The 27,064-nt window shown below is 43.9% G+C and overlaps 1 protein-coding gene across 3 annotated transcripts; it reads right to left on the bottom strand.

Annotated features, from left to right (window-relative positions):
• Positions 1 to 254: 254 nt before the first annotated feature.
• Positions 255 to 24,509, bottom strand: acsbg2 (acyl-CoA synthetase bubblegum family member 2). Of its 3 annotated transcripts, none has more exons than XM_020499021.2 (15): positions 24,339 to 24,509; positions 15,268 to 15,406; positions 14,502 to 14,617; positions 10,640 to 10,908; positions 7,110 to 7,198; positions 6,297 to 6,417; positions 6,099 to 6,179; positions 5,785 to 5,934; positions 5,144 to 5,320; positions 4,526 to 4,707; positions 4,021 to 4,263; positions 3,659 to 3,876; positions 3,340 to 3,479; positions 2,456 to 2,702; positions 255 to 2,145 (listed from the first exon to the last, which is right to left on the bottom strand). In XM_020499021.2, exons 2-15 carry the CDS (start codon positions 15,381 to 15,383, stop codon positions 2,027 to 2,029), a joined length of 2,268 nt encoding a protein of 755 aa, XP_020354610.1. In that variant the 5' UTR covers positions 15,384 to 15,406; positions 24,339 to 24,509; the 3' UTR covers positions 255 to 2,026. The 3 variants fall into 3 exon arrangements, with proteins under 3 accessions (XP_020354610.1, XP_031641919.1, XP_020354609.1); XM_031786059.1 differs by lacking the exon at positions 24,339 to 24,509 and adding an exon at positions 20,775 to 20,993; XM_020499020.2 differs by lacking the exon at positions 24,339 to 24,509 and adding an exon at positions 18,326 to 18,492.
• Positions 24,510 to 27,064: the final 2,555 nt, after the last annotated feature.

Genomic DNA, 27,064 nt, shown 5'->3' on the forward strand with positions numbered 1-27,064 from the left:
AAAGTCCTCCTGGTGTTAAGGTAACTTTGCATTTGCATGGGGCTTCCTTGGTATGGAGCTTCGACGGGCTAGTTGCAGTAGCTAACGCTCTTCAGTGTGTCTTTTATTCCAGTACAAGCATCAACAGAAATCTGACACCAGTGAATTCTGCAGGAAGGCAAATATCAGTTGGGAAAAAGAAAATACTGATTCACCTTCATTTTCTGAAATGTTTGATTCTGTACACAACTTCATTTAACAAACAATACAAGGTCACTCTTGGTAAGCTAATAGTTTATTTACAGGTCTTCCTGAACATCAACATGGGTCTCCAGTTGAGCTTCTCTCTGAATATGGAAGCACTCTAACATCTCTGTAAACTGCAAGGGGCTTGACCTACTCACATTCATCTGAGACAATGGCATGTTAGTGGCAATTGTTTACAAATGGGATCTTTGGATTTCATTAGTATTAGATGACTTTGTTTTAAACATCTCTTCAAATTCAAGTATTTCATCAAAAGATAAAATGTTCAAAAGGTACTGGATTCCAAAGTCTTAATCACAAATCAAACTCATTTCTTCCTACTACAATGTACCTGGGAGTATGTTTGGCGAGTACTGACTCAAAGGTTTGACAAATGGCCAAAATTCACAACCAGCAATAAGACACAGAAGTCCAAGTTCTCCTAACATGTACAGCAGGTAGCAGAGATACATGGTTTTCACAATTCCACTCAGCATGCATATGTGTGTTTAGGGAGAATATTTGCAATGTAATAAGAGTGAACACCAGTCCACACCTGTCTTAGGTAAGATTGTATCTATAATGTTCCAGGATGACTGCTTATTTTGAAATGCTATTCAATTCTCTGTATTCTCATTTAGATTAGTTACCCCAGAGAACATAATGAACCGGTTTTCAGAAAGACAAATTCAGTGGTGCAAGGACCAAAATCTTCATCACACGCATCTGCGTTGTGCTGGTATGCATGAGGAAAGTGGTGGCTCTCTCACACTTCAAGACAAGACTGATCTGTAGACTAACACGTTCTCTGATAAAGACCAGAGAAGAGGAAATGTAAGCAAAACATATTTACAGTATTTAAATGGTCACAGCAATTTTACACAATCGTTACAAAACATCCCAACAAGACCAGGCAATTGCGTAGGCTGTCACACAGACGATCAGAGTCCGTAAAACTCATTGGATATAAAACATGACTCAACTAATATGGCTTGAATGATATGGTTCTGTAGCATAAAGATCTGGATGCTCTCTCTCTCAGAGAAGGTAGGTGCAGAAGCTCAACATTGTGCCATGTGCTTATGGCGCCAAGGAATCAACTAAATCTACAACTTAATTTTCATTGGTCGTCCCAGGGCTTGTCTTGTGTATTTATTGCAGAACTGCACAATGATAGACGCACTTTCATCAAAACTCAAAGCAGACAGAAAAATACAATAGTAATAAATAGGACAATGATATGTTCAGTGTTTTCTTTCCCTGTCATTTTACTTCATATCTTATTTTTAATCCAGACCAGGGATCACTGGATGTAATAATTATTTATCATCCAAATGTGTGTATTTGGTCCAAGTAATTTCTGACTTTGGCAAAAAGAAAAACTAACACTTTCCCCCAAAATTCTACTACCATGTCCTATGGACTTTTTGGATTCTATGCAAGTATCACAGTAAATTCACAAAGCCTCATCACATACAACTGTACTTCATCTATCATATATTATTGTTCTTCATCACAATAATACAAAATAAATAGTTGAAATCAGCATATCAACAACTCATCTTTAAAAAAATCCTAAAGGCTTACAATGGCTTCTCATGGATGTTTTCCTTATATATTTTTTCTTTACAACACCCACAAATGTAAACAAAACCCAATAATGAAAGGAGCAAGCTAGCAAAAAATGTTCACAGGAGAGAAACAGGAACTGAACAAGGAGTGGTTGTCTAAGACTGTTCTGTCTGCATGTCTTTTGTAGTGTTTCTCTGAATTGCTCTGCAGGGGTATTTTTGTCCCATGCCTATTTGGGGGGCATGGAGTTATCAGGGGTGCTTGGGGTCACCACCTCCTTGTAGAAATTCTCTACTTGCTCTTTGTACATCTTCATGACCACCGGCCTCTTCAGCTTCATAGTGGGGCCTGAGAGAGAGAACGAGACAGTCGGCTATATAAATCCTGCTGTTATGCTCATCAACACCCGCCACTGGATAGGTGGTGAGAACTACAGTGACGACATGGTCTGTAGTAGACAAAGGTCAAACAAAAACAATTATTGAAATTAATGGAAATTAGGCAACATTATGGAAACTTGAGTCTAGCTTATATAGTGACCTGGGAAAAACGACATACTGCAGTCCTTCAGGACCAGAAGAGAAGAACATGGCATTAAACAAACATGCACACCGTCCTACTCAGGGCCCCTGCCCAGGCTGCTCCCCGCCCCACTCACCCAGCTCTCCTCCAGGGATGGAGAAGTCCTGGTTTAGGATGGTCCACTTCTGGATGCGCTGGGCGTTGGAGGTGGCTTTCTCGTTCACGCGGTTGATACCCTCCTGGATAGCGGCATGGATGACCGGGTCACGCCCACCGGCGATCTCTGAGACTCGCATGGCGTTGCTGCCCAGCTTCCGGCACAGCTCTACGGCCTCGGGCATCAGCTCATCTTCAGGAGCACCAGTGTCTCCGTTCACCTGGCACTGAGGGGTAAAGAGACAGATGTTTTATTCGGGAAGGAGTCCTGAAACAAAAAAACACATTTTCTTAGAAGGTTGTTTTGCTCATGAATAATTTATATTTTGTCAATGAATCCTATTAACTGATAATGATACCATAAAGACTTGCAGTTTGCTGCTAAAATGTCCACCAGGTGGCAGTGGTTGGGCAGAAGTCGTATAACTTACAATTAAGAAGAATTGTGAATAACCCACTATGACCTTGCCCCATCTGGTGATTACATGATAAGGAGCAGTGATGAGGAGTTTATACAGCACTGTGCAATCTCTAATGCAGGCTGCATCTGATTACACATGGTATTTCTCAACTACTAGATACTCTAAAAGTGGCTGTAAATGATAGCCATGATACACAACATAACATCCCTGTTCTGAAGATGTTTTGTCAGAACTTGAAATATGACCTTTGAGATAGGCCATGTTGGCATGGGGATTTGGTTTCATACCGACACACAAACAATTCCAAATGGCTCATTCATCCCCTCTCATCCCCCCTGTAACTATTGCCCAGGTCGTTGCTTTAAATGACAATATGTTCCTAGTCAACTTACCTGGTAAAAGAAAACAATTATAAAACAGTACTGTAGCCAACAGTTCATACCTTAATGGTGAGCAGCATGGCGAGGAACTTCCTCTTGTCTCCAATGAGCATGGCGTTGCTAACCAGCGGCACGGCCTCCTTCACAGCATCCTCGATTGGCACTGGAGGGATGTTCTCTCCACCCGCTGTGATGATCAGCTCTGGACACACATTGAAACGCAAGTTTTATTTAGGATAGGTTCTCTATGTGGAGCCAGACAATAAAATGCTATCTTCTGTGGACTGAGGCTTTAATAAAACATCAGTCTATTCCATTTAAAGCTGGGTTCTGATGACCGGGATAGGGTTGGGGGTATAGAGTGTGTAGAGAAGACTGTACCTTTGATGCGTCCAGTAATGAAGAGGAAGCCGTTGTCGTCCTGTTTGCCCAGGTCTCCAGAATGCAGCCAGCCCTCAGTGTCCAGGGCGTCCTCGGTCTTGTCGGCCTGGTTTAGGTAGCCCATGAAGACGTGGCGTCCCCAGAAGCAGATCTCCCCGTTGCCCTCCTCGTCAGGATTGTTAATCTTAGTCTCACAACCAGGGATCAACTTCCCAACGCTAGGGAGACAAGACATAAATCACTAACTTTCCAGATCTTAATCACAAACACAAAGCATATACAACAAAAATACTTTCTAAAAGCTGAGGTAATATGTCATATCAGGCCTTGTGTGTTTAGGTGTATGTGGAGGGTGTAGTTACCTGGTGAGTCGGAACGCATCGGGCAGAGAGATGGTGTGAGGTCCAGTGCTCTCACTCATTCCGTACAGCTCGTACACTGGGATGTCCAGGCTGAGGAAGAACTCCAGGGTATCCTTGGTGATGGGGGCGGCGCCTGTGTAACACTTGGTGCAGCGGTCCAGACCCAGAGCCTTACGGACCTTCTTGAACACCAGCTTCTTGGCCAAGCGGTAGTTCATGGGCGTCCTCGCCATAGCTCCATTCCTGAGCAGGCAGAAGAGGAAGCAGGAGATTAATACAACATCAGAACATGTCTCTCTTCGTACCCCAGGCTATAGTTCACTACTGTACATACTGTGCTAGCATTATTATACTGTGCGTGGGCAAGACAACTACTGATCCTGTTCTGTCATCTTTGTGACAAAGTAGTATTCGCCTTGAGGGAAATCGATGCAAAGTCAGAACCACAGAGGTGGTGATACAGATCCGCCCCTCCCTACTAAATGGGCCCATGTATAACACATACTGGTTCATCTTGCTGAGGTTGGTCTGCAGACCCACTCCTTTGGCCCAGACTGCCACCTTTCTGCGCACGGTGGACGACTTGGCCCCGACGGACTTCATCTTCTCCTGCATCTTCTCCCAGACACGTGGTACGCCCATGAAGGCTGTGGGACGCACCTCTCTCATTGTGTTAACCAGGGAGCCCTGAGAACAGACAGGAATGGAGCTCAGTCACAACATATACACACACTAAAGGGCACAAAGTATGTGTGACTGTGTGTGTGGAGTATCACTGACACTAGCATATTGAGAAAGACAGTTCAGCTCCTGAGAATCACAGAACTGTTCAAAAGAGTTTGCAATTGCAACGTGCAAATTTGGCACTTCTTTTGTGAAAAGCCTTTTCACAGAGCAGAAACCCTAATGATCTGATCAACGGGGAAACAAAGAGTTGTCTTGTGTGAGGACAGGGTATCATTTTAACTTGTGAAAAAAACTCTGGTCTTAACTGGATTACACACTAGGTTTATCGAAGATGAGGACAAGGTGATGTAAGGGACTGAATAACAGTCTTCTCAGTGAGATGGAAAAACCAGAAAAATGTCCTCTTGGGATTCTCATAAACGAGAATAGACCTCACCTTCAGTGCGTCTGGCTGGGCGAAGTATGTTGCCCCTCCGACCTTCATGGTGACCCAGATGTCCACCATCTGAGCAGCGATGTGGCTGAGGGGCAGGTAGCTGACAACAATCTCCTGAGACTTGGTGGCTTCTGCCAGCCGGACATAGCGGCCTACTGCGAACGCTGTCCATGTCAGCTGCAGAGGGAGAGACGGTCAGTACAATACAGGTCATTAGCAGGTAAACTCAGACCAAAAGGGGAGTTTGAATAGATGCGAGGCTACATCTTGATAAGCAACCTTTAAAGGATATTATAAACTGGGTGGTAGAGCCCTGAATGCTGATTGGCTGACAGCTGTGGTATATCCGTGGTATATCAGACTGTATACATGTGTATAACAACATTTTTACTGCTCTAATTATGTTGGTAACCAGTTTATAATAGCAATAAGGCTCCTCGGGGGTTTGTGATATATGGCCAATATCTCATGGCTAAGGGCTGTATATCCAGGCACTCCGGGTTGCGTCGCGCTTAAGAACAGCCCTTAGCCATGGTATATTGGCCATATACCACACCCCCTCTTTACACTGGCCGTGGGAAACCAAATATGCAACCAAAGACTAGTGTTAGTGGTAGGTGTTTGTAGTCAGTGTCACTCACATTGTCGTGGCTGAGCATCACTCCTTTGGGCTGGCCTGTGGTACCTGAAGTGTAGATCAGTGTGCAGCACTGGTTGGGCTTCTGGATAGTGATGATATCATCCAGCTTTGTGTCGGGCTCATCACGGCCCAGCTCCATAAACTCAGTCCACTGTGCAGACAATACAGGACAGACACATTCAGGATAAAGTGGGGGGGGAAACGAACCTGCAGAAAACGTACTGTGTTATGAACACTTCTAAAAAAGACACAGAAGGCATGGATCTGTGTTCGGTTGTTCAAATTAAATCTAAATAGTTGACACTCCATTCATACCGTGTAGAGGTTTGGTCGCTTCTCTTTAAGTGCATCTTTGTACTGGATAATGGCTTTCAAGTGTGGCAGCTTGTCTTGAACCTGGATGAAAGACACTCATTTTAGATATCTGTGGTGGAATACACTAAAACGTAAAAGGTATCCCTGGAGAATTAATAAATCAAATCACCTTACATCCTTGCCATCCTCTAGGCTTACCTGTAGGATCTTCTGCAGCTGCTTGTGATTCTCCACCACAATGATGTTGGCCTTGCAGTTCTCTGCTACATACTGGCAAGCATCTGGGGAGTTTGTGGTGTAGATGCCCACTGCAAACCCACTGGCAACAAGAAAAAAACAGTACAGCGAGTTATGTTGCCTTTATGTTCCATCAAACTCTAAAAAGATTCCTTTCCTACAGACAGGTTTGGCAACTCTGCTAAGTAAGAATGTATTTCAGAAAGTTATGATCATCATGAAAGAAGAATGCAACAGGTGAGGCATTGATCCACCCAGAACAGTAAAAGTTATTGTAAGTCTAACTTATCTCTGCCAATTACACATGGCATATGTTCTCACATAACCAGTTCTGCCAGTGGGAAACACTCCAAGCTCTAAATTAACTTTGATTTGTTTTGACATACTGTATGGAGTTTGGATTTCTGATCATGCTCTACAGAGTTTTGGTTTCTGATTATAGCTATTTGCTGATACAAATGAAAAGCAAGAACAGAGTAGTCATTGTGTTTGGCATACCTCAGCGATCTATCAAACTGTTTTAATGTGACCAACAGGCTACATGCTGAATTCAAGGTCAAACACTATGCTGCTCTGACAGGCTCATATGTCATCTCATCACGTCTTTGGTTGTAGTCATATAAGATGTTTACACAATCTAGATGGGGCCTACAGTATATCAGTGAGCGGGAACCCTTCTGCACATCACACATACTTACATGACGGCGCTAGTGTAAGTAACAGGGAGTTTGTCAGCCCCCCCCCCCCCCCCGAAACAGGAGTAGAGGGACTCACCCAGCCAAAATGGCAGCAATGTCAGAAATGAACCACTCAGCAGAGTTAAAGCCCAGAATGCCAACCCCATGGTAGCGCTCCAAGCCAAGCTGTGGACAAACACACACATACAGCTTGAGTATAGATGCACACATACTTTTGTGTGTTATAATTATATATATATATATATATATATATATATATAGACACCCCTTCAAATGAGTGGATTTGACTATTTTCAGCCACACCCGTTGCTGACAGGCGTATAAAAATTTAGCACACAGCCATGCAATCTCCATAGACAAACATTGGCAGTAGAATGACCTTACTGAAGAGCTCAGTGACTTTCAACGTGGCACCGTCATAGGATGCCACCTTTCCAACACCGTGTCACATTTCTGCTCTGCTAGAGCTGCTCTGGTTGACTGTAAGAGCAGTTATTGTGAAGTGGAAACGTCTAGGAGGCTCAGCTGTGAAGTGGTAGGCCACACATGCTCACCTCCAAGTGCTGAAGTGCGTAAAATAGCTTATCCTCCGTTGCAACACTCACTACCTAGTTCCAAATTGCCTCTGGAAGCAACATCAGCACAAGAACTGTTTGTCGAGATCTTCATGAAATGGGTTTCCATGGCCAAGCAGCCGCACACAAGCCTAAGATCCCCATGTGCAATGCCAAGCGTTGTCTGGAGTAGTGTATAGCTCGCCTTCTACCTTCTCAGACTGTTAGCTAACGGTTGCGGCTAACAAAACAAATGAAATACGTTAGCTAATGTTAGCCAGCATTTGTGAACAATCTCCCTTGTTGAACGTACCTCAGGGGTCGGCAATCTTTTTCATGTGGAGTGCCAATTTACCTTACCATTTCTACCAATCTGCGTGACAGTTTAGATTTTCCTATTTTAAAAGTTTTCATGGAACATTTTCAAATAAATAAATGCATTGCTGGTAGAAAATATTCTGATGTAAAATATCTCATAAATCATATATAAATAACATTGAATATGCATGGAGGTTTGTTCATGTTCATTCAATCGCATTCATCTATCTGCAACATTGTATCAACTATTCTGGGCCCCTCAGAGTTTCCCGTGCCAGTGTGCTCCGGACAGGCACGGGATAAGAGGTAAATCAGGTATTTTATGAAGTTTCCACTGGATCAGAGCATGACATTTTTCCCTTTCACACAGAGGCTCGGTGGTTATCGAAAGGGAGAGCCGGATGCCTTCTACACTCGCATCGAGGTAAGCAACACGGAACCATGCTTAAATGCACCAGCTGTTCCGGTCGACTGTGTGATCACGCTCTCCATAGCCGAGGAAGACCTTTAAGCGGGTTAACATTCACGTGGCCGCAGGGCCAGACGGATTACCAGGATGTGTAATCAGAGAATGCGCTGACTAGCTGGCAAGTGTCTTCACCGACATTTTCAACCTCTCCCTGCCCCAGTCTGTAATACCTACATGTTTCAAGCAGACAACCATAGTCCCCGTTTCCAAGAATGCCAAGGTAACCTGCCTAAATGACTATCATCCCATAGCACGCACAACTGTAGCCATGAAATGCTTTGAAATGCTGGTCATGGCTCACATCAACACCATCATCCCAGACACCTTGGACCCACTCCAAGTCGCATACCATACTATTGCACTCCACACTGCCCTTTCCCACTTGGACAAAAGGAACACCTATGTGAGAATGCCATTCATTGACTACAGCTCAGTGTGACTCCAACACCATCATTACGTTTGCAGACGACACGACAGTGTTCACCGACAACGAGACAGCCTATAGGGGAGGTCAGTGACCTGGCAGTGTGGTGCCAGGTCAACACCTCTCCCTCAACGTCAGTAAGTTAAAAAGGTGCAGATTGGCGACTACAGGAAACAGAGGGCAGAGCAGGCCCCCATTCACATCGACGGGGCTGTAGTGGAGCGGGTCAAGAGCTTCAAGTTCCTCGGTGTCCACATCACTAAGGCTCTATCATCATCATGACAATGCCTCTTCCCCCTCATGAGGCTGAAAATAATTGGCATGGGCCCTCAGATCCTCAAAAATGTCTACATCGGCACCATTGATAGCATCTTGGATGCGTAACCGCTTGGTATGGCAACTGCTTGGCATCTGACCGCAAGGCTCTAGAGGGTAATGCATACGGCCCAGTACATCACTGGGGCTGAGCACCGTACCATCCAGGACCTCTGTACCGGGCAGTGTCAGATGAAGGCCCAAAACATTTTCTGATTCCAGCCACCCAGGCCACAGACGGTTCTCTCTGCTACCACACAGCAAGCAGTACCAATGTACCATGTCTGGAACAAACAGGACCCTGAACATCATCTACCCCCAAGCAATAAGACTTCTAAACACCTGGACTACCTGAATGGACCCGATCTTGCACACACTCTGGACTCTACCCACACCAACACACAAAAACATACACTGCTGCTACTGTTTATCATCTACCCTGTTGCCTAGTCACTTTACCCATACCTATATGTACAGTACATACAGTGCCGTGCGAAAGTATTCGGCCCCCTTGAACTTTGCAACCTTTTGCCACATTTCAGGCTTCAAACAAAGATATAAAACTGTATTTTTTTGTGAAGAATCAACAACAAGTGGGACACAATCATGAAGTGGAACGACATTTATTGGATATTTCAAACAAATCAAAAACTGAAAAATTGGGCGTGCAAAATTATTCAGCCCCTTTACTTTTTCGCAAAGTTCAAGGGGGCCGAATACTTTCGCAAGGCACTGTAGCTACCTCAATGACCCCCGCACATCGACTTGGTACTGGTACTCCCTATATATAGCCATGTTATTTAAAAATATATAGCCATGTTATTTAAAAATATATAGCCATGTTATTTATTCACTGTGTATTTATGTCACTATTTGCTTTGTTTCATTTTTACCTCATTTTCTTTGTTGAAAAAGGACCCGCAAGTAAGCATTTCACTGTTAGTCTACACTAAGATTTTTCTAATACATTGAGGAACTATTGTCATTGTCAATGGATGTAAAAACAGACTTTGTTAACTTGCCGTTTGAGGTTAAGAACGTTTTTCTTTGAGAAGCTCCACAGCTAATTAGTGGTGGTGAGTTAAGACAAATCAGAAATCAGAAATACTAATCAGAAGTAGCTAGAATTCTTATTGGCCCAATATAGGCTCTCTCAATCAATGTAAACATATCTTCTGGTGCTCCTAAGTTTAAGTCCACAGTGGTTCTCTTTTGCTTGTCTTGATATTTAGTTTGAGGATACATTGTTGCCAAGCCAACATAACTTTCTCTCATACTTAGTTTCTCTGTTGCAATGTCGCACTTAAGGAACTGATGTCGATAAGCCATTCTTATGACTGGAGAAGTGGAGACATGAGCACCAAGAAAGTGTTTAATAAAATAAAATATTTTACAGTTCTCATCTGTATGTAACACTCGATAACTATACACATGTATTGTTATGGGTTTTCTCTTGCCACATTGTTCTGACATGCAATGTACAGCAGTCAAGTGTCAGCAGAGTTGGTCTGTGTGTTTAGTCTCACCTTGAGGAAGCTTTTGGCAGCGGTGCGGCAGGCCTGGTAGTACTCCTGGTAGTTGATTGTCTTCGTCTGCTCTCCCTCCTTCCAGCCCAGGGCAGTGTAGCTGCCAAACCTCTCCACAGCAGTCTTAAACATCTGGTCTACGGTGAGTGGGGGCTCAGAGGCAAAGCCTGACTCCCCCATCCTCAGCTTCACCTCCCCGTCACCGCTCGATGTCCACAAGTCTGGCTTAGCCACCGCCAGGGACAGAGAGTCTGGCCGCTGGGCACTCACTGAGGGAGAGGAAAGAAGGGTTTCGTTTTTTACCAAGGCAAGTTGAGAAGGTGAAGGAAAAGTGTGTATGATTTGTGAGCTTTGCTTAGACTTAAGTTTGTATAGCACCTCAGAAAATAGGAATATTGTGGGGATAAATTGTGTGAGCTGATTTAAGGACGCTCTTGCTCCATCTTGCCAGTTTGGTGATGGCAGATGGCATACATTGATTTGCCTGTCTGCAATTTGTCAGATGGAACCCGAACCCGTGAGGAAGTCAAACTAATCACTTTGAATGGGGTGCCTCCTGCTTACACCAGCACCAGCACACTAGCTTAGACACTCTTTAGGGACAGGATGGAGGCTGCTCTGACTTCTGGTCTTAAATCTCAGTTGCCATTTGTACACTTGTGTTTCCTCCTCTGTTGTCTCCATTGATGGTGAAGAGCCAGAGGCAGTGGGTTTAGGTGTCCCTGGCCTGGAACCCAGCCTCTACCAGTACACAGACAGAGCCCGGTCCCGTATGAGATACCAATCAGCACACAAAACGCCAGACACCACAAGGTAACCCCTACAAAGCCCAGGCACACAGACCTCACAAGGAGAGGACTCACTAAAAGGAACTAACAAGACAACAGGAACTATTATATTGGCCTATATGGATAGGGCTAAATTGTAATGTTTCTTACAGAAGAAATATAGAAAGCATATGCATAACCATTGTAGCAATTAAAAAGAGAACAGTTTGGAGATTATGGGAAAATTCTTTGACTAAAAAGGTCAGGACAAGAGTTCACCTGACAAGACTGAATCCAAACATTACACTTGATTTTATGTGCATTTCACATTTACTGTACTTTGCCTCATTTGTTAATTAGGAAATGTGAAAATACTCTGGATACATTCAGTAACAAAAAATATTCCAGGAAAATGTGGGTCTTTCCAGGGGTCCACAGCTCTCCCAAGTGTACACAGTTCTTAAGAATTTTCAATGCACCTTTATGACTAAAAGAGTCTTAAACTATAAAAGGTGCCTTTCTTTTGAGCTTTCCAAGCTGTGCCGGCGAGGAACTAGAGCAAGCAAACGTGTCGTTGTGCTTGGAACACAGCCCTGCATCCCTGCTTTACACAATGACTATTGTTTACGCAATCCAAAACCGGTCCATTTTAAATATCAAAATCAGGGTCAGGTGGGCATAATTTCTTCACAATACAACAAACATACTGTAGGCTCATTCTGTTTACGACTACCCAGGGTATAACGCCATGTCATCTTGTAACTATGCTGAACAAAAATAAACATTTAACATTTTACTGAATTAGAGTTCATATAAAGAAAATCAGTCAATTGTAATAAATTAATTAGGCCCCAATCTATGGGTTTCACATGACTGGGCAGGGGCGCAGCCATGGCAGGCCTAGGAGTGCATAGGCCAACCTACTGGGAAGCCAGGCCCAGCCAATCAGAATTAGTTTTTCCCCACAAAAGGACTTTATTACAGACATAAATACTCCTCAGTTTCATCAGCTGTCCGGGTGGCTGGTCTCAGATCAGGTGAAGAAGCCGGATATGGAGTTCCTGGGCTGGCGTGGTTAAACGTGGTCTGCGGTTGTGAGGCCGGTTGGACATAATGCCGAATTCTCTAAAACGACGTTGGAGATGGTTTTGGTAGAGAAATTAACATTAAATGATCTGGCAACAGCTCTGGTGGACATTCCTGCAGTCACCATGCCAATTGCACACTCCCTCAAAACATGAGACATCTGTGGCATTGTGTTGTGTGACAAAACTGCACATTTTAGAGTGGCCTCTTATTGTGCCCAGCACAAGGCGCACCTGTGTAATGATCATGCTGTTTAATTAGCTTCTTGATATGCCACACCTGTCAGGTGGATGGATTATCTTGGCAAAGAAGAAATGCTCACTGACAGGGATGTAAACAAATTTGTGCACAACATTTTATTGAATAAGCTTTTTGTGATTGCGGAACATTTCTGGGATCTTTAATATCAGCTCATGAAACATGGGACCAACACTTTACATGTTGTGTTTAATTTTTTTGTTCAGTATACATCAAACAGTGATCATGAACTTTGACACTATATTACATATATACAGTATAATGACATGGAAATGTGAAGTGCACATTTGGACTTGCTTGTATGACATCAAAGCAGTATTTTTTATAATCCACAACGTCTCATTTTTCAAAATACATCAAGTCCTTGTAATTTCCCTCACTGCTCCCCCCCAAATGTTGCCAAATTATCAGGAGGGATGGGGGCAACGTCACACACAGTGCTCAAATTCAGAACGTCTGGCAGTCAAAACCCATACAGAGCTGTGAAGCGGAGATCCTGAGCTCTGACGTCATGTATAACATGTTACTGTACAGCCACTGCATTACAATGTAGGCCCTTATCAATGACAAAATGTGCCATTTTCAACCTGTATACAGGTAGGGGTGTCAAGGGTTAATGGAGGCCATTAACCAGAGACAAACAGAAGCTCTAACTCACCTAGTAGTATTAGCATTCATGTTTGAGTCTTATCAGCAATTTTTCAAATGTCACTATGACAAGACTAGAACTATAGATAATCCCTGTCACTATTTTGAAGTGTGTGAAAGCTTTATTTAGATAAGGGAACCTACTCCCTCCCATGTTCTGTGTTGACTATGAAGCCTCTGAAGCCTACTCCCTCCCATGTTCTGTGTTGACTATGAAGCCTCTGAAGCCTACTCCCTCCCATGTTCTGTGTTGACTATGAAGCCTCTGAAGCCTACTCCCTCCCATGTTCTGTGTTGACTATGAAGCCTCTGAAAAGCACTATAAAACGAAAAGATCAACAGTGAAGCGTGGGGTCATGTGACCTTGTGTTAGGCTGACCCCGTTTCCAAAGAGTGCTGTGTTTCTGTGTACTGTCAACAGGACTGAGCTGTGGGTGGAACCTTCTGGGAGTTCAGACAGGACTATTTATGACCAATCACTTCTTTAATAGTCAACAGAAGCACATTGCCACAGTCATGCTGCCACTCTGCCAGGTCCTGAGGCTACAGTTACTGAACTGCACTTCAGGTGGATGGACGGTAGAGGAGAATGCCCTACTGATTTGCAGTAACATAGGGTTTACTGACCAACTGACACAAATCTCAATTGAACTGTGCTTTTAATGAAATTTGTGAATACCTTCATTTAGGATAACATAGAACTATTTCATCTAATTTGGGTTTTATATATGCCAGTATACAGCTTATAAAAAGGGTTGTCATACTGAGTGTGTGTGGAATGTTGAAGACTGAATGTTCTTGACTTGAGTCGGAGGAAACAGGAAAAGGAAGTTGGCACGTACAGGCACCAAGGGTGGACTTCACTTCCCTTAGGCCCATTCCCTCAAAGTTCCAAATGGGGACAATTCATTTGGTCTACCTCAAAATGAATGCATTGGTATAACTCCTGTAGCCATGTGCCAACCTCAAGAGTGTGTGTGAAACACTATGTTTGTGTACGCTCTAACTGTTGTAACCCTGTTTTCTAAATGTATTTGTGTCCCATGTAAATGCTGTCCTTGTGGTGTTTGCCATGTAAATGCTGAGTGTGTAGGTCAGCTCACCTGTCTGTGTGTGTGTGGGCCATTCAGTGGGGATGTCTGTGGGATTGTTGGTGAGCTCAGTGTTGGCCCCAGTCTCCACTTCTCTCTCACCGGCTGACTCCTCCTCTGATGACTCACTGAGGGGAAAAACATTAAACAATGTTAAGTAGATTCCCAGTCCTGGACTGTTTTTCCATCTTTGAGTGATATAAGTAGGTCAAATATCTCTGAGCTGTCATTTAAAGGGATAAACTATATATACACAAAAGTATGTGGACACCCCTTCAAAATGGATGAATTCTGCAATTTGAGCCGATTGGGAGCCAGGCCTAATCGCCCAACATCAGTGCCCAACCTCACTAATGCTCGTGGCTGAATGGAAGCAAGTCCCCACAGCAATGTTCCAACATCCAGTAGAAAGCCTTCCTAGAAGACCATCTCCATATGAATGATTTTGGAATGAGATGTTTGATGAACATCCTTTTAGTCATGTAGTGTTCTTCGGCCTTTTGGCAATGAGGCCCTTTATCTACTTCCTCAGAGTCAGATGAACTAGTGGATACCATTTTTATGTCTCTTATTTCAGTATGAAGACAGATTCTGGGGAAGTACATAAAGGTCCTCATTGCCAAAATCCCGAAGTATCCCTTTAAATTGGGATTATTATTAAGACCGTGAAAGGTTGCAGGTCATCGTTATTCCTGTGTGACGAGAGCCTTTCGATCAACAGTCCAAACATGAGTCACGCCATCAGACCAGAGACAATGGTTTCAGGTCAGGTACGTACTTGGCTGTGGAATCCATAGTGACTTCATCCAGTGAAGCAATGCTATCCCCGGTGCCACAGGATGACTGCAAGTTGCTGGCGTCCCTGGCGGGGTCCATTACCACGACTGTGGACATGGCAGCGGGCTCACACACAATCACTGGGAGGGATAGAGATAGGGGACAGGGTAAGAAACAGCATATGACTCATTCACACAACATGACATGCAAATCTCGGGGCTGAGTTTCCCCAGCGGTAAGTGATGGGAGGTCTGAGCAGGCTTTGAGAGAGTGACAAATGTGACACAAATGGCACTAGTCCTTCCTTACAGTAGCACCTGCTTCTTGGTCACACAGTGGAACTGTCAGTAGCATGTGACTGCCAAACGGCTCACAAGACACCCACCACTGTGCTGCATGTGCTGTCACAGGGTCATGCTCTGGACTCAAAAAAGGTACATAGATCCAAGAGCTCCTGTAGACTGAACTGTGTTTTTGTCCCCATAAATCACTGTTTTTGAACAATGAGGCATCCTTTTAAGTAACTTCTTTCAGCCAAAATAAATGAACCATGTTTATTCAGTGTGGTCCCAAATCAGAGGAAGGATAAATGAATATTTGTGCCTTATCGTGTTATGAAACCCCCCTTTCAGAGATATAAAGCCATGTGGACACATGACAACAGGCGGGACAGCAGAGGTTGCATAAGACGGACTCATTTAGTTGGCTGGTTCATCTCATCCTTTGGTTATTGAAATTCAATGGCTCCATCTGTGTGAAAGACACACAGACCCAACCAGAGCCCAGTTCAACCCCTGTTGATGATCCGCTTGTTCCATCGTGGGCAGTTACCCAACATGGCACAGGAAACACGTCAGCACCCTAGAACAATAACCATGACCGCCCCACCAGCACGTAACTCCCGCCCACTCTCCACCCCCTTGTTGGAAAGCCAATACCGGCCTGGCTTCTGTTTATCTAGGCCTGGCTCGGTGCATTGAAAACGCATACCAGTGGCCCTTTCGGCCTATTGTGGAATGGACTATCATAGTTCACCAGCTGAGGACAATTGAGCAGGGGCAGCAGGAAAGAAAACAGACACCATGGGGGTCAGAGCAGGAACGCAAATATTCCCCTGAGCCAGGGTGCAGCCAGCCCTCATTAAAACCCAGTCAATATTATAACCTAGTGTTTTGAAACGGCTATAAACCCTCAAACTCAAAACCAATGTGTCTGATTCATGGTTCGTTCAAGGGCCGTAGCTCAGCAGATCGATAGATTCTACCTCTCTGCTCCCTCCCTCAGAGGCACTGCTGTTAACCTTGAGACTTCACCTCATCATTACACATTCCTGCAGAGCCTGTGAGCTCACCGCTGACACCACAAACCCCCTGCAACAGCTACCATTGTACTTTCTTCCTCCAGTAACAGAGCGGCTGCAGAGTCCCCATGCTCACACACTTGGACAGCTGTGGCCAGGGTTCACGCTGCATGGCTGTAATATATTCTAGTGTGGGAGTTGTATTGTGAGTGGTCCCTGGGGGTTGGGAGGGTGCCGACATGCCTGCATTGGGGGTGGGTGCTATAGACTAAGCCTATAGCTCAGAAAAGGCTCGCTGTCACGCTCAAACTATGTACCTTAATGAGAGAAGGAGATTCTTGATATTTCTGAATGCTGCCTTAAGGCTGATCCTCAGGGGTCTCTCTCTCATGACTGAATAAGTCTCAGGCATAGCCCTATAGGACTGATTTATGTTTGGATGTGAGGAGAGCCATCAACACATGCCTAACCAATGACCAAGTTCTATTCTCATCCCCTCCAGCTATGACGACCAAGGCTGTGTGTATTTACCTTCACAATGTGCTCACCAATACAAGTCAGACCAGGGAAAAGAAAAAAAAAAATCAAGGTACTTCCTTGTTGAACATTAGAAAGCCATTTCCTTCTCTCCTGTTGATTGAGCCCGGAATTGGATGTCACCGTCTGACCCCTAGTCCCCAGAGGAGCAGTTCATTGTAATGCCTGAATGAGGTTGTACATTCCTGCTGATGGCCTGCCAGGGAGATTCCCAGTGAGCATTAAGGGGATGGGCTCAAATGGATTTAGAGTTGCGCAGTTTCATCACGTTAGCAACTGACCGCTGCGTTGCACACAATTAAGAGAGGATTAGGTCCCAAACAGTATGTCTAGTCCACATAACTGCCACAATGTCCATTCAAAAAACAAATTGCAAGTATAGACGATTTGGCTGATTATGAGTAGAAGCTTTTCTTGCACACTGCTCTAAATGGCAACATTAAACACATTTTTAGAAACCAGCATTAACTACAACCTAAACAAATCCTGCCCAAAACTGGGCATCTCCAAAACCAAGCAGGGGTTCCCCTCTCCCCACATCCAGCATTAAAATACCCCAACTGTAGAGAATTTTAGATGCAAAGGAAGCTACATTAAATCTCTTTCTGTCCCTGTACTTGTCTCTATCCCAGATGGCCATCTCACCCAGCTGCCTGGAGTTGTTTCCAAGGCTGCTAACCCACTGGGGTGAATCAAGTTTCCATCCATCCAACCAGCAGCTGTTTCTGGCCCCAATAATGCAGTTAAAACTAGGACTTCTTTGCCTCGCCCAACCCTGTCTGAGCAGCTGTACATGGAGGGCAGGATGCTCCACCCCAGCCAGCCGGCACATATCTGCTGTCGACATGGGCTAATGAGGTGGATGAACCAGTACCACATAAACAGCCTTCAGAGCTGTGGTACATGAGCTGTTCTGAATTCAATAACTTAACTTCAATGTAAGAACTAAACCAAATTCAAACGTTGAACACAGAGAGGCACTCAAATTTAGTTTTAAAAATGTACGTAAGGTACACAGAAACCACCAGTCACATCCTAATGAAAATGCAACGATGCCAGAGAAATGCCTTCCCACAAGCCAAAGTCAGAAGACCATGGATATAAAGATGTATTATATGTAGCAATCAATGTAAGCTTTCATATCTAGGCTACCCAAGTGAGAGGGGAAACGCCCTCATCAAAACGTCTGAATGTATATCTAATTCAATGCATAAGAACTTACAGTGCATCCTTGGAAGTAAACTCTTTAGATTCCTTGTTTCAGTTCTGGTTGCCGGTTCTCTGGACTGCTTAAGCACTCTAGTCAGTCAGCTGCTAGACTCAAAATATGCTCGCCTCTCCGCCTCAGTCTACTCTGTGTAACACATAATTCATTTTCAAACGCCTGGTTTGTCCCTCCTCTGAAACCCCACCCTTTCCTGCAGACATCCTTACACACTTCCGCCACTAAGATGCCAACACTACAGCCCTTCTCATTGGCTGAAACGGCTCACACCACAAGACTCGTCCCCCATATATGGTCACTTCAGCTAAATTAATGCAAGAGGGAGGGGAATGGGTGGAATGGAATACTCCTCCCCCCTTCTCTTGGATGATGCGATGAGACCCCCACCCAACCCATCCCCCTCACACACTTCACTTCCGCAACATACACAACCACACAAAGCAGATATGCTGCTGGGGTTACTACAGGACAAGGAAGGGGCGGTAGCTCAGGCCAGTTTGTTATAGCTACTGCATATAGCAGCTCTGCTGCCTGGGCTTTGATGCCGTTCCAGAGATAAACATGCCAACATTGTCAGGCAGACATCTGTATCCTACTGACCTATATACTGTAGGCTACATCAAATAAACATCCAGAACTATTGGATCATATAGTCTTCTATTGCTTCCATTCATTTATTCCTAGTTATGAAATACAGTGTATTCAGAATGTATTCAGACCCCTTGACTTTGTCACATTACAGCCTTACTCTAAAAATTGTTTTTATTCCCCCTCAATCTACACACAATACCCCATAATGACAAAGCAAAAACTGCTTTTTAGACATTTTTGCAAATGTATTACAAATAAATGGAAATATTAAATTTACATAAGTATTCAGACCCTTTACTTAGTACTTTGTTGAAGCACCTTTGGCAGAGATTACAGCCTCGAGTCTTCTTGGGTATGACACTACAAGCTTGGCACACCTGTATTTGGAGAGTTTCTCCCATTCTTCTCTGCAGATCCTATCAAGCTCGGTCAGGTTTGATGGGGAAGAGTCACTGTACAACTATTTTTCAGGTTTTTCCAGTGATGTTAGATCAGGTTAATGTCATGGCTCTGGCTGGGCCACTGAAGGACATTCAGAGACTAGTCCCAAAGCCACTCCTGCGTTGTCTTGGCTGTGTGCGTCGGGTCATTGTCCTGTTGGAAGGTGAACTTTGCCCCAGTCTGAGGTCCTGAGCAGGCATCAAGGATCTCTCGGTACTTTGCTCCGTTCAACTTTTCCTTGAACCTGACTAGTCTCCGCCACTGAAAAACATCCCCACATCATGATGCTGCCACCACCATGCTTCACCGTAGGGATGGTATTGGCCAGGTGTTGAGCAGTGCCTGGTTAACTCCAGATGTGACACTTGGAATTCAGGCCAAAGAGTTCAATCTTGGTTTCATCAGACCAGAGAATCTTGTTTCTCATGGCATTGTTTCTCTTGGCAAACTCCAAGCTGGCTGTAATGTGCCTTTTACTGAGGACTGGCTTCCATCTCGCCACTACCATAAAGGCCTGATTGGTGGAGTGCTGCAGATATGGTTGTCCTTCTGGAAGGTTCTCCCATCTCCACAGAGAAACTCTGGAATTCTGTCAGAGTGACCATCAGGTGCTTGGTCACCTCCCTGACCAAGGCCCTTCTTCCCCGATTGCGCAGTTTGGCTGGGCGGCCAGTTCGAACATCTCTGGAGAGACCTGAAAACAGCTGTGCAGCGATGCTCCCCATCCAACCTGACCGAGCTTGAGAGCATCTGCAGAGAAGAATGGGAGAAACTCCCCAAATACAGGCGTGCCAAGCTTGAAGCGTCATACCCAAGAAGATACGAGGCTGCAATCGCTACCAAGATGCTTCAACAAAGTACTGAGTAAAAGGTCTGAATACTTATGTGATACCAGTTTATTTTGTATAAATTGGCGAAAATTACAAAAAAACAGTTTTTGCTTTGTCATTATAGGGTATTGTGTGTAGACTGATGGGGGATAAAAACAATTTTAGACTAAGGCTGTAACGTGACAAAGTCAAGGGGTCTGAATACTTTCCGAATGCACTGTATATGAGGGTATGTATAGACATTGTGGACAGTATGTGGATATAATATGTAATATATCTGAAGAATACGTGGATAGAATAGTATATGTACAGCAAAAGTTGACTGACTAGAATACAGTATATACACACATATGAAATGGGTAAAACAGTATGTAAACATTATTAAAATGACCAGTGTTCCAGATCTATGTACATAGGGTAGCAGCCTCTAAGGTGCAGGGATGAGTAACTGTGTGGTAGCCAGCTAGTGACAGTTCAGGGCACTGGGTGGAGGCAGGTGGGTGATGGCTACTTAATAATCTGATTGCCTTGAGATTGAAAAACAGCTTGTCTCTCGATCCCAGTGTTAATGCACCTGTACTGACCTTGCTTTCTGGATGATAGCGGGGTGAACAGGACGTGGCTTGGGTGGCTGAGGTCCTTGATGATCTTCTTGGCCTTGCTGTAACACTGGGTGCTGTAGATGGCCTGAAGGGCAGGCAGTGTGTTCCAGGTGATGTGGTTGCGGACGGTGCAGTTGTCGTACCAGGCGGCGATACAGCCTGATAGGATGCTCTCAATAGTGTATCTTTAAAAGTTTGTGAGGGTTTTAGGGGCCAATACGAATTTCTTCAGCCTTCTGAGGTTGATGAGGCGCTGTTGTGCCTTCTTCACTACACTGTCTGTGTGGACCATTTCAGATTGTCAGTGATGTATATGCCAAGGATCTTGAAGCTTTTCACCTTCACTGTGGCCCCATAGATTGGGGCGTGCTCTCTCTACTGCATCCTGAAGTCCATGATCAGCTCCTTCGTTTGGTTGACGTTGAGGGAGAGGTTATTTTCCTGGCACCACTCCGCCAGGGCCCTCACCTCCCCCTCGTCGCTGTTGGGAATCAGGCCTACCACTGTTGTGAGTTAGAGGCGTGCGTGGCCACAAAGTCATGGGTGAACAGGGAGTACAGGAGGTGGAGGAGCACATGCCCTTGGACCCAGTTGCACAAGATGGACCCAGTTTCACAAGATGGAGTTCAGACCCAGGGCCCCGAACTTAAGGATGAGCTTGGAGGGTACTGTGGTGTTGAAGGCTGAGCTGTAGTCAATGAACAGCATTCTTACATAGGTATTCCTCTAGTCCAGATGGGATAGGACAGTGTGCAGTGCAATGGCGATTGAATCATCCGTGGATCTGTTGGGGCGGTATAAGAATTGCAGTGGGTCTAAGGTATTGGGTAAGGTGATATGATCCTTAAGCCTCTTAAAGCACTTCATGATGACAGAAGTGAGTGCTGTGGTGCGATAGTCATTTAGTTCAGTTACCTTTGCTTTCTTTGGTACAGGAACAATGGTGGACATCTTGAAGCAAATGGGGACAGCAGACCGGAATACAGAGAGATTGAATATGTCCATAAACACTCCAGCCAGCTGGTCTGCGCATGCAGCTAGGGATGCCGTCTGGGCAGGCAGCCTTGTGAAGGTTAACAAGCTAAAATGTTTTACTCATGTTGGCCACGGAGAGCGAGGGCTCACAGTCCTCGTTTAGCGGCTTGTGTTGGCGGCACAGTGTTATCCTCAAACCGGTCGAAGTAGTTGTTTAGCTTGTCCGGGAGCAAGACGGTGTCCGTAACGTGGATGGTTTTCCCTTTACAATCTGTGATTGTCTGGAGTTCCTGCCACATAATTCTTGTGTCTGACCCATTGAATTGTGACTCGACTTTGTCGCCATCTGTACTGCTGTTTTGCCTGTCCGATTTCCTTATTAACTGGACTGCTTGTATTCCCAGTCACCTTGCCATGGTTAAATGCAGTGGTTCACGCATTCAGTTTTGTGCGAATGCTGCCATCTACATTTTTTTAGTAGTTTGGATAGGTTTTAATCATCACAGTGGGAACAACATCCCCTATACACTTCCTGATGAACTCAGTCACTGTGTCAATGTATACATCAATGTTATTAGTAGAGACAACCAGGAACATGTCCTAGCCTGCGTGATCAAAACAGTCTTGATGCATGGATTCCGATTAGTCAGACCAACGTTGAATAGACCTTGGCACGGGTACTTCCTGTTTGAGTTTCTGCCTATGGAAGGGAGGAGCAAAGATCTGATTTGCCAATGGGAGGGCCTTAAGGCCACCCCGGAAGGGAGAGTAACAATGGTCAAGAGTTTTTGAAGCGAGAGTACTGCAGGCGATGAGTTGATAAAACTTTGGCAGCGTTTTCCTCTAGTCCAAATTAAAGTCCCCATCTACAATAAATGCAGCCTTAGTATATGCGGTTTCCAGTTTGCACACAGTCCAGTGTAGTTCCTTGATAGTCGTAGTGGTATCGGCTTGAGGGGGAAAATACACAGCTGTGACAAAAAAAATAACATTCTCTAGTGGTGTAACACGGTTGGAATTTGATAGAGATATTCTAGGTCAGGTGAACAAAAGGAATTGAGTTCCTGTACGTTACCACGATGTACCGAGAACCCAGCTGGCTGTATCAACGGGGACAGTATATCCGGAGAGAGCCATGATTCCGTGAAACAGAGTATGTCTCTCTGGAAGGAGATCTACGCTTTGAGCTCATCTACTTTATCGCCCAAGGACTGAACATTAGCGAGTAATATACTTGGAAGTAGTGGATGGTGTGCACGCCTCTCGAGTCAGGCTAAAAGTCCACTCTGAATACCTCTTCTCCCCCGGCAGCGTTTTGGAGGAGCCTTGAAGGGTACGATCAAAGAATCCAATTCAGGAAAGTTGTATTCCTTGTCGAAATGGTGGTGAGAGACTGCCTCTCTGATATCCAAAAGTTATTTCTGGCTGTATGTAATAATGCTAAGAACGTTCTGGGTTAGCGTGATAAAAAAAATAAAAAAATCTATAAATACTGCAAAGTTGCTTAGGAACGAGAAACAAGGCGGCCATGTCTATCTGCGCCATCTTTATATGAAGTTGATCAACTTTTAAAGCAGCATTACTTCCCCATGTTTCCTCTAACTACAGTGTATGATTGAAGCTCGGAGTCTGTACTTTTATCCAATGTAAAAAATCACAATTTCGAATTTTGGAACATAAGAGACGGTTACAAATATTCTTGCTCATAAAACTCATGTAGACTAGCCTCCCCGCACTGTATCTGCGAACTGGCTGTGCCAAGGCCAGAGTATGCACATTTGCTATTTGGTGAGCCATCTCCCCATACAATGCGAGGCTGTCTTGCTGCTGCATTCAGCGAGGTTATTGCAGTTCATTGACATCTCGCCATATTCACGGTACAGGGAATCGAGGCTCATTTCGTGTACAGCAAGTGGAAATGAAATATTGAGTAACGTTAGACCTGTAAATGTATTTAGCTGGTTGACTGCACATTGACTAAATTAATTTAGCAATAACATGATTAGCTAGCTATGTTTTCGTATAAATGGCGACTATAGGAAACCAGACATCACCACACGCCTACAAGTATTCGGGATTAATAGAAAGGGGTCTTTATTTAATGTATGATCTTACGTGGCATGATGATCAAATAGAGATAAAAGGTCGGCAGAGGTGGGCATTATTTTCATCGAGGAAAAAAAATATGGCATGTCTAATAAAATTCATTTAGAAAATAGGGTCAAGCTTAACATGTTTTTATCAAACGAATGACACGCGTATCCACTCGCTGAAGGTGCACGGGCTGACAAAGTTACCGGTCGGCGCGTGCAAAGAAAAATTGCTAGGAGAATTACTAATTGTAAGGCTAACCAAATTGGTTCAAAGTTTCAAATACGATATTCCATTTAAATTCAGAGCAAAATGGTTAACTATAAGTAGCTCTCTGTATTTACCGGTAAACTAAATTAGCTACACAACAATATGACAGCCATGGCATGTAGTTTGTAGCGAATGAAGAATAGCACACGTTATCGTTAGGCCAACTTGTTTAAGTTTATTAATGTAAATCAAAGTAATGTTAGAGCTTACCGTCAATGCAAAACAAGCCAACTTTTTCCTGCTGGAAATTTCAATGCTGTAAACTTTAGCGCCGAAGTTGTTTAAGAGTTCATAAGGGAAAGGAAGTCCGTTTACTTGGCCTAGCCTGCAGGTGTGCACACCAGCTACTGAGAAGCAGAACGAACGGCTCCTTTTGGTAACGTCTTAAACCAAATCACATTTGTTAAAGAGCCGTTCATTTGGCACCCTGATTTATTACTACTGCTTTTTGACCTTCAGACAACGATTATCTGCACTGAAGACAATTAAAACATTATATGAAGATTGTAATGCACTACAGGAACAATAGATAGTGATGAGACTTTTTCTGGCACACACACATTGTTGCAGTGCATTCATTTTTCCCCCTTCATTTTTTTTTTTGCAGGCCATCTGATAATTTGGTGAGGTAAAAATGTATTTGAACTAACGTGCCACGATCTGAAATGACATTTGTATGCTTTATTTGAGAGATTTCCAATTGTTTCATGGTCTTAGGTATTTTTAAGAGCCAATGAACGAAGAACTGTTTGGGAGCCAAATTAACGGCTCTTTTAGCTGAACGGAGCCAAATGAGCCGGCTCACTGAAAAGATTCAGAATGCCCATCACTACTGAGAAGGACACGTTTACACTGAGTTTAACAAACATTAGGAACACCTTCCTAATGCACTCCTCCCCGTTTTGCCCTCAAAACAGCCTCAATTCGTCGGGGCATGGACTCTACAAGTTGTCGAAAGCGTTCCATGTTTTTATGGTTTTGCCTAGAAAGGTTTCAGCTTTTGCCAAAATGTACTTTTCGTAGTAGGTTTAGATTTAGAACTTAGACAGCAATGATAGGTTTCCTAAAAGCATCGCACTAAGACCATCTTTCGTCTATTTAGTTTCAATGGAATTAAGATGATCTTAGTGCTATAATGGTTTTGGGAAACCCAGCCCAGGTTATGAGAATTAGTGTAGCAAATGAGGTTAAGGTTAGCTAAAATAAAGAAATCGACCTTCGACGTCAATTTGACAAGAGCTGTATCCCATCTAGACAAACCCGATTTGTATTTGACTTGAAAGATCAATGTGTAGTTTGAAATAATTCCCATATTAGTTGAAAAAATAATAAAACCTTTTGCATTCACCTCACCCAGGTACTAATGTTTTTTCTTTGTGCCAGCAGTTCCCATAATAATGATAAAAACGTGGTACAACGTGGTACGTGTTTTAGGTTGTGATATTTTGTATTATAAACTGGGTGGTTTGAGCCCTGAATGCTGTTTGGCTGAAAGATGTCAAATATCAGACCATATACCACGGGTATGACAAAACATGTATTTGTACTGCTCTAATTACTTTGGTAACCAGTTTATAATAGCAACAAGGCACCTTAGGGGGTTGTGGTACATTACCATTATACCATGGCTAAGGGCTGTATCCAGGCGTTGTGACTAAGAACAGCCCTTAGCTGTGGTATATTGGCCGTATACCACATCCCCTCTGCTTAATTATTAGATCTTGAAATTACTTAAATTTGTGGAAATCTAAATCCATATTAATCACTGTACAGCACCCTTGTTTAAATATGGTCTTTGGTAGCCTACCACATTTCTCTCTGTATTTTTTTTTTTAAAGAGAACACAAAAAGGTGTGTATCATAAAACATTTCTGTGTCCTCCTTTGGTCTGAATAAAGACTAGGTTATCAAACCCAAGAAGTCAAGTATACCCAGGTTATTTCAGTGGTGTAATCATTAGTACAGTTTTGCAACTAAAACAGGAGTTTGTATTCGACAAATTCAGGTAAGTCCCTCCCCGTTTAGTTCCATTTGCTTCCGTTTAAGAAACATTTTTCCACCTGGTGAAGGACTTGGCCTCTGTGGAGAAAATTCAGATTTCAAATCCCAGGTGAAATTAGTGTTGATAGTAAGAATGGCAATGAGTGGAAGAGAAGGATGTATGTACTGCCACCATGTGGCTGAGATTTTATGCACTGGCAAGACCCTATATTTAAATTAGAGGTCACGAGTAACTCAATTGATTACTGAGTACAGCTTATCTTTTGTGTTGACCTTTACACAACAGATGGGTTCTCATATGTTTATCATTAATAATAATATATTTTATATATTAACAACCTGGCCGTCCTACAATCTAAGATAGATTCCCTCAATCTCACACAAATTATCAAGGAACCCACAAGGTACAACCCTAAATCTGTAAACATGGGCACCCTCATAGATATTATCCTGACCAACTTGCTCTCCAAATACACCTCTGCTGTTTTCAATCAGGATCTCAGCGATCACTGCCTGCATCCGTTATGGGTCCGCGGTCAAACGACCACCCCTCATCACTGTCAAACGCTCCCTAAAACATTTCTGCGAGCAGACTTTCCTAATCGACCTGGCCCGGGTATCCTGGAAGGATATTGACCTCATCCCGTCAGTAGAGGATGCCTGGTTGCTCTTTAAAAGTGCTTTCCTCGCCATCTTAAATAAGCATGCCCCATTCAAAAAATGGGGAACTAAGAACAGATATAGCCTTGGTTCACTCCAGACCTGACTGCCAACGACAAGCACAAAAACATCCTGTGGCGGACTGCACTAGCATTGAATAGTCCCCGCGATATGCAACTTTTCAGGGAAGTCAGGAACCAATACACAGAGTCAGTAAGGAAAGCAAAGGCTAGCTTTTTCAAACAGACATTTGCATCCTGTAGTTCTAACATCAA

Source organism: Oncorhynchus kisutch, linkage group LG13, assembly GCF_002021735.2.
Source record: "Oncorhynchus kisutch isolate 150728-3 linkage group LG13, Okis_V2, whole genome shotgun sequence".
NCBI lineage: Eukaryota > Metazoa > Chordata > Actinopteri > Salmoniformes > Salmonidae > Oncorhynchus > Oncorhynchus kisutch.

Excerpts from the sequence above, each read along its gene's own strand:
- acsbg2 (XM_020499020.2), bottom strand. Across the intron at positions 7,199-10,639 it reads CTGCCAAAAGCTTCCTCAAG|CTTGGCTTGGAGCGCTACCA; the intron begins GTGAGACTAAAC and ends GTTTGTCCACAG. Across the intron at positions 4,708-5,143 it reads CCCAGCCAGACGCACTGAAG|GGCTCCCTGGTTAACACAAT; the intron begins GTGAGGTCTATT and ends GTCTGTTCTCAG.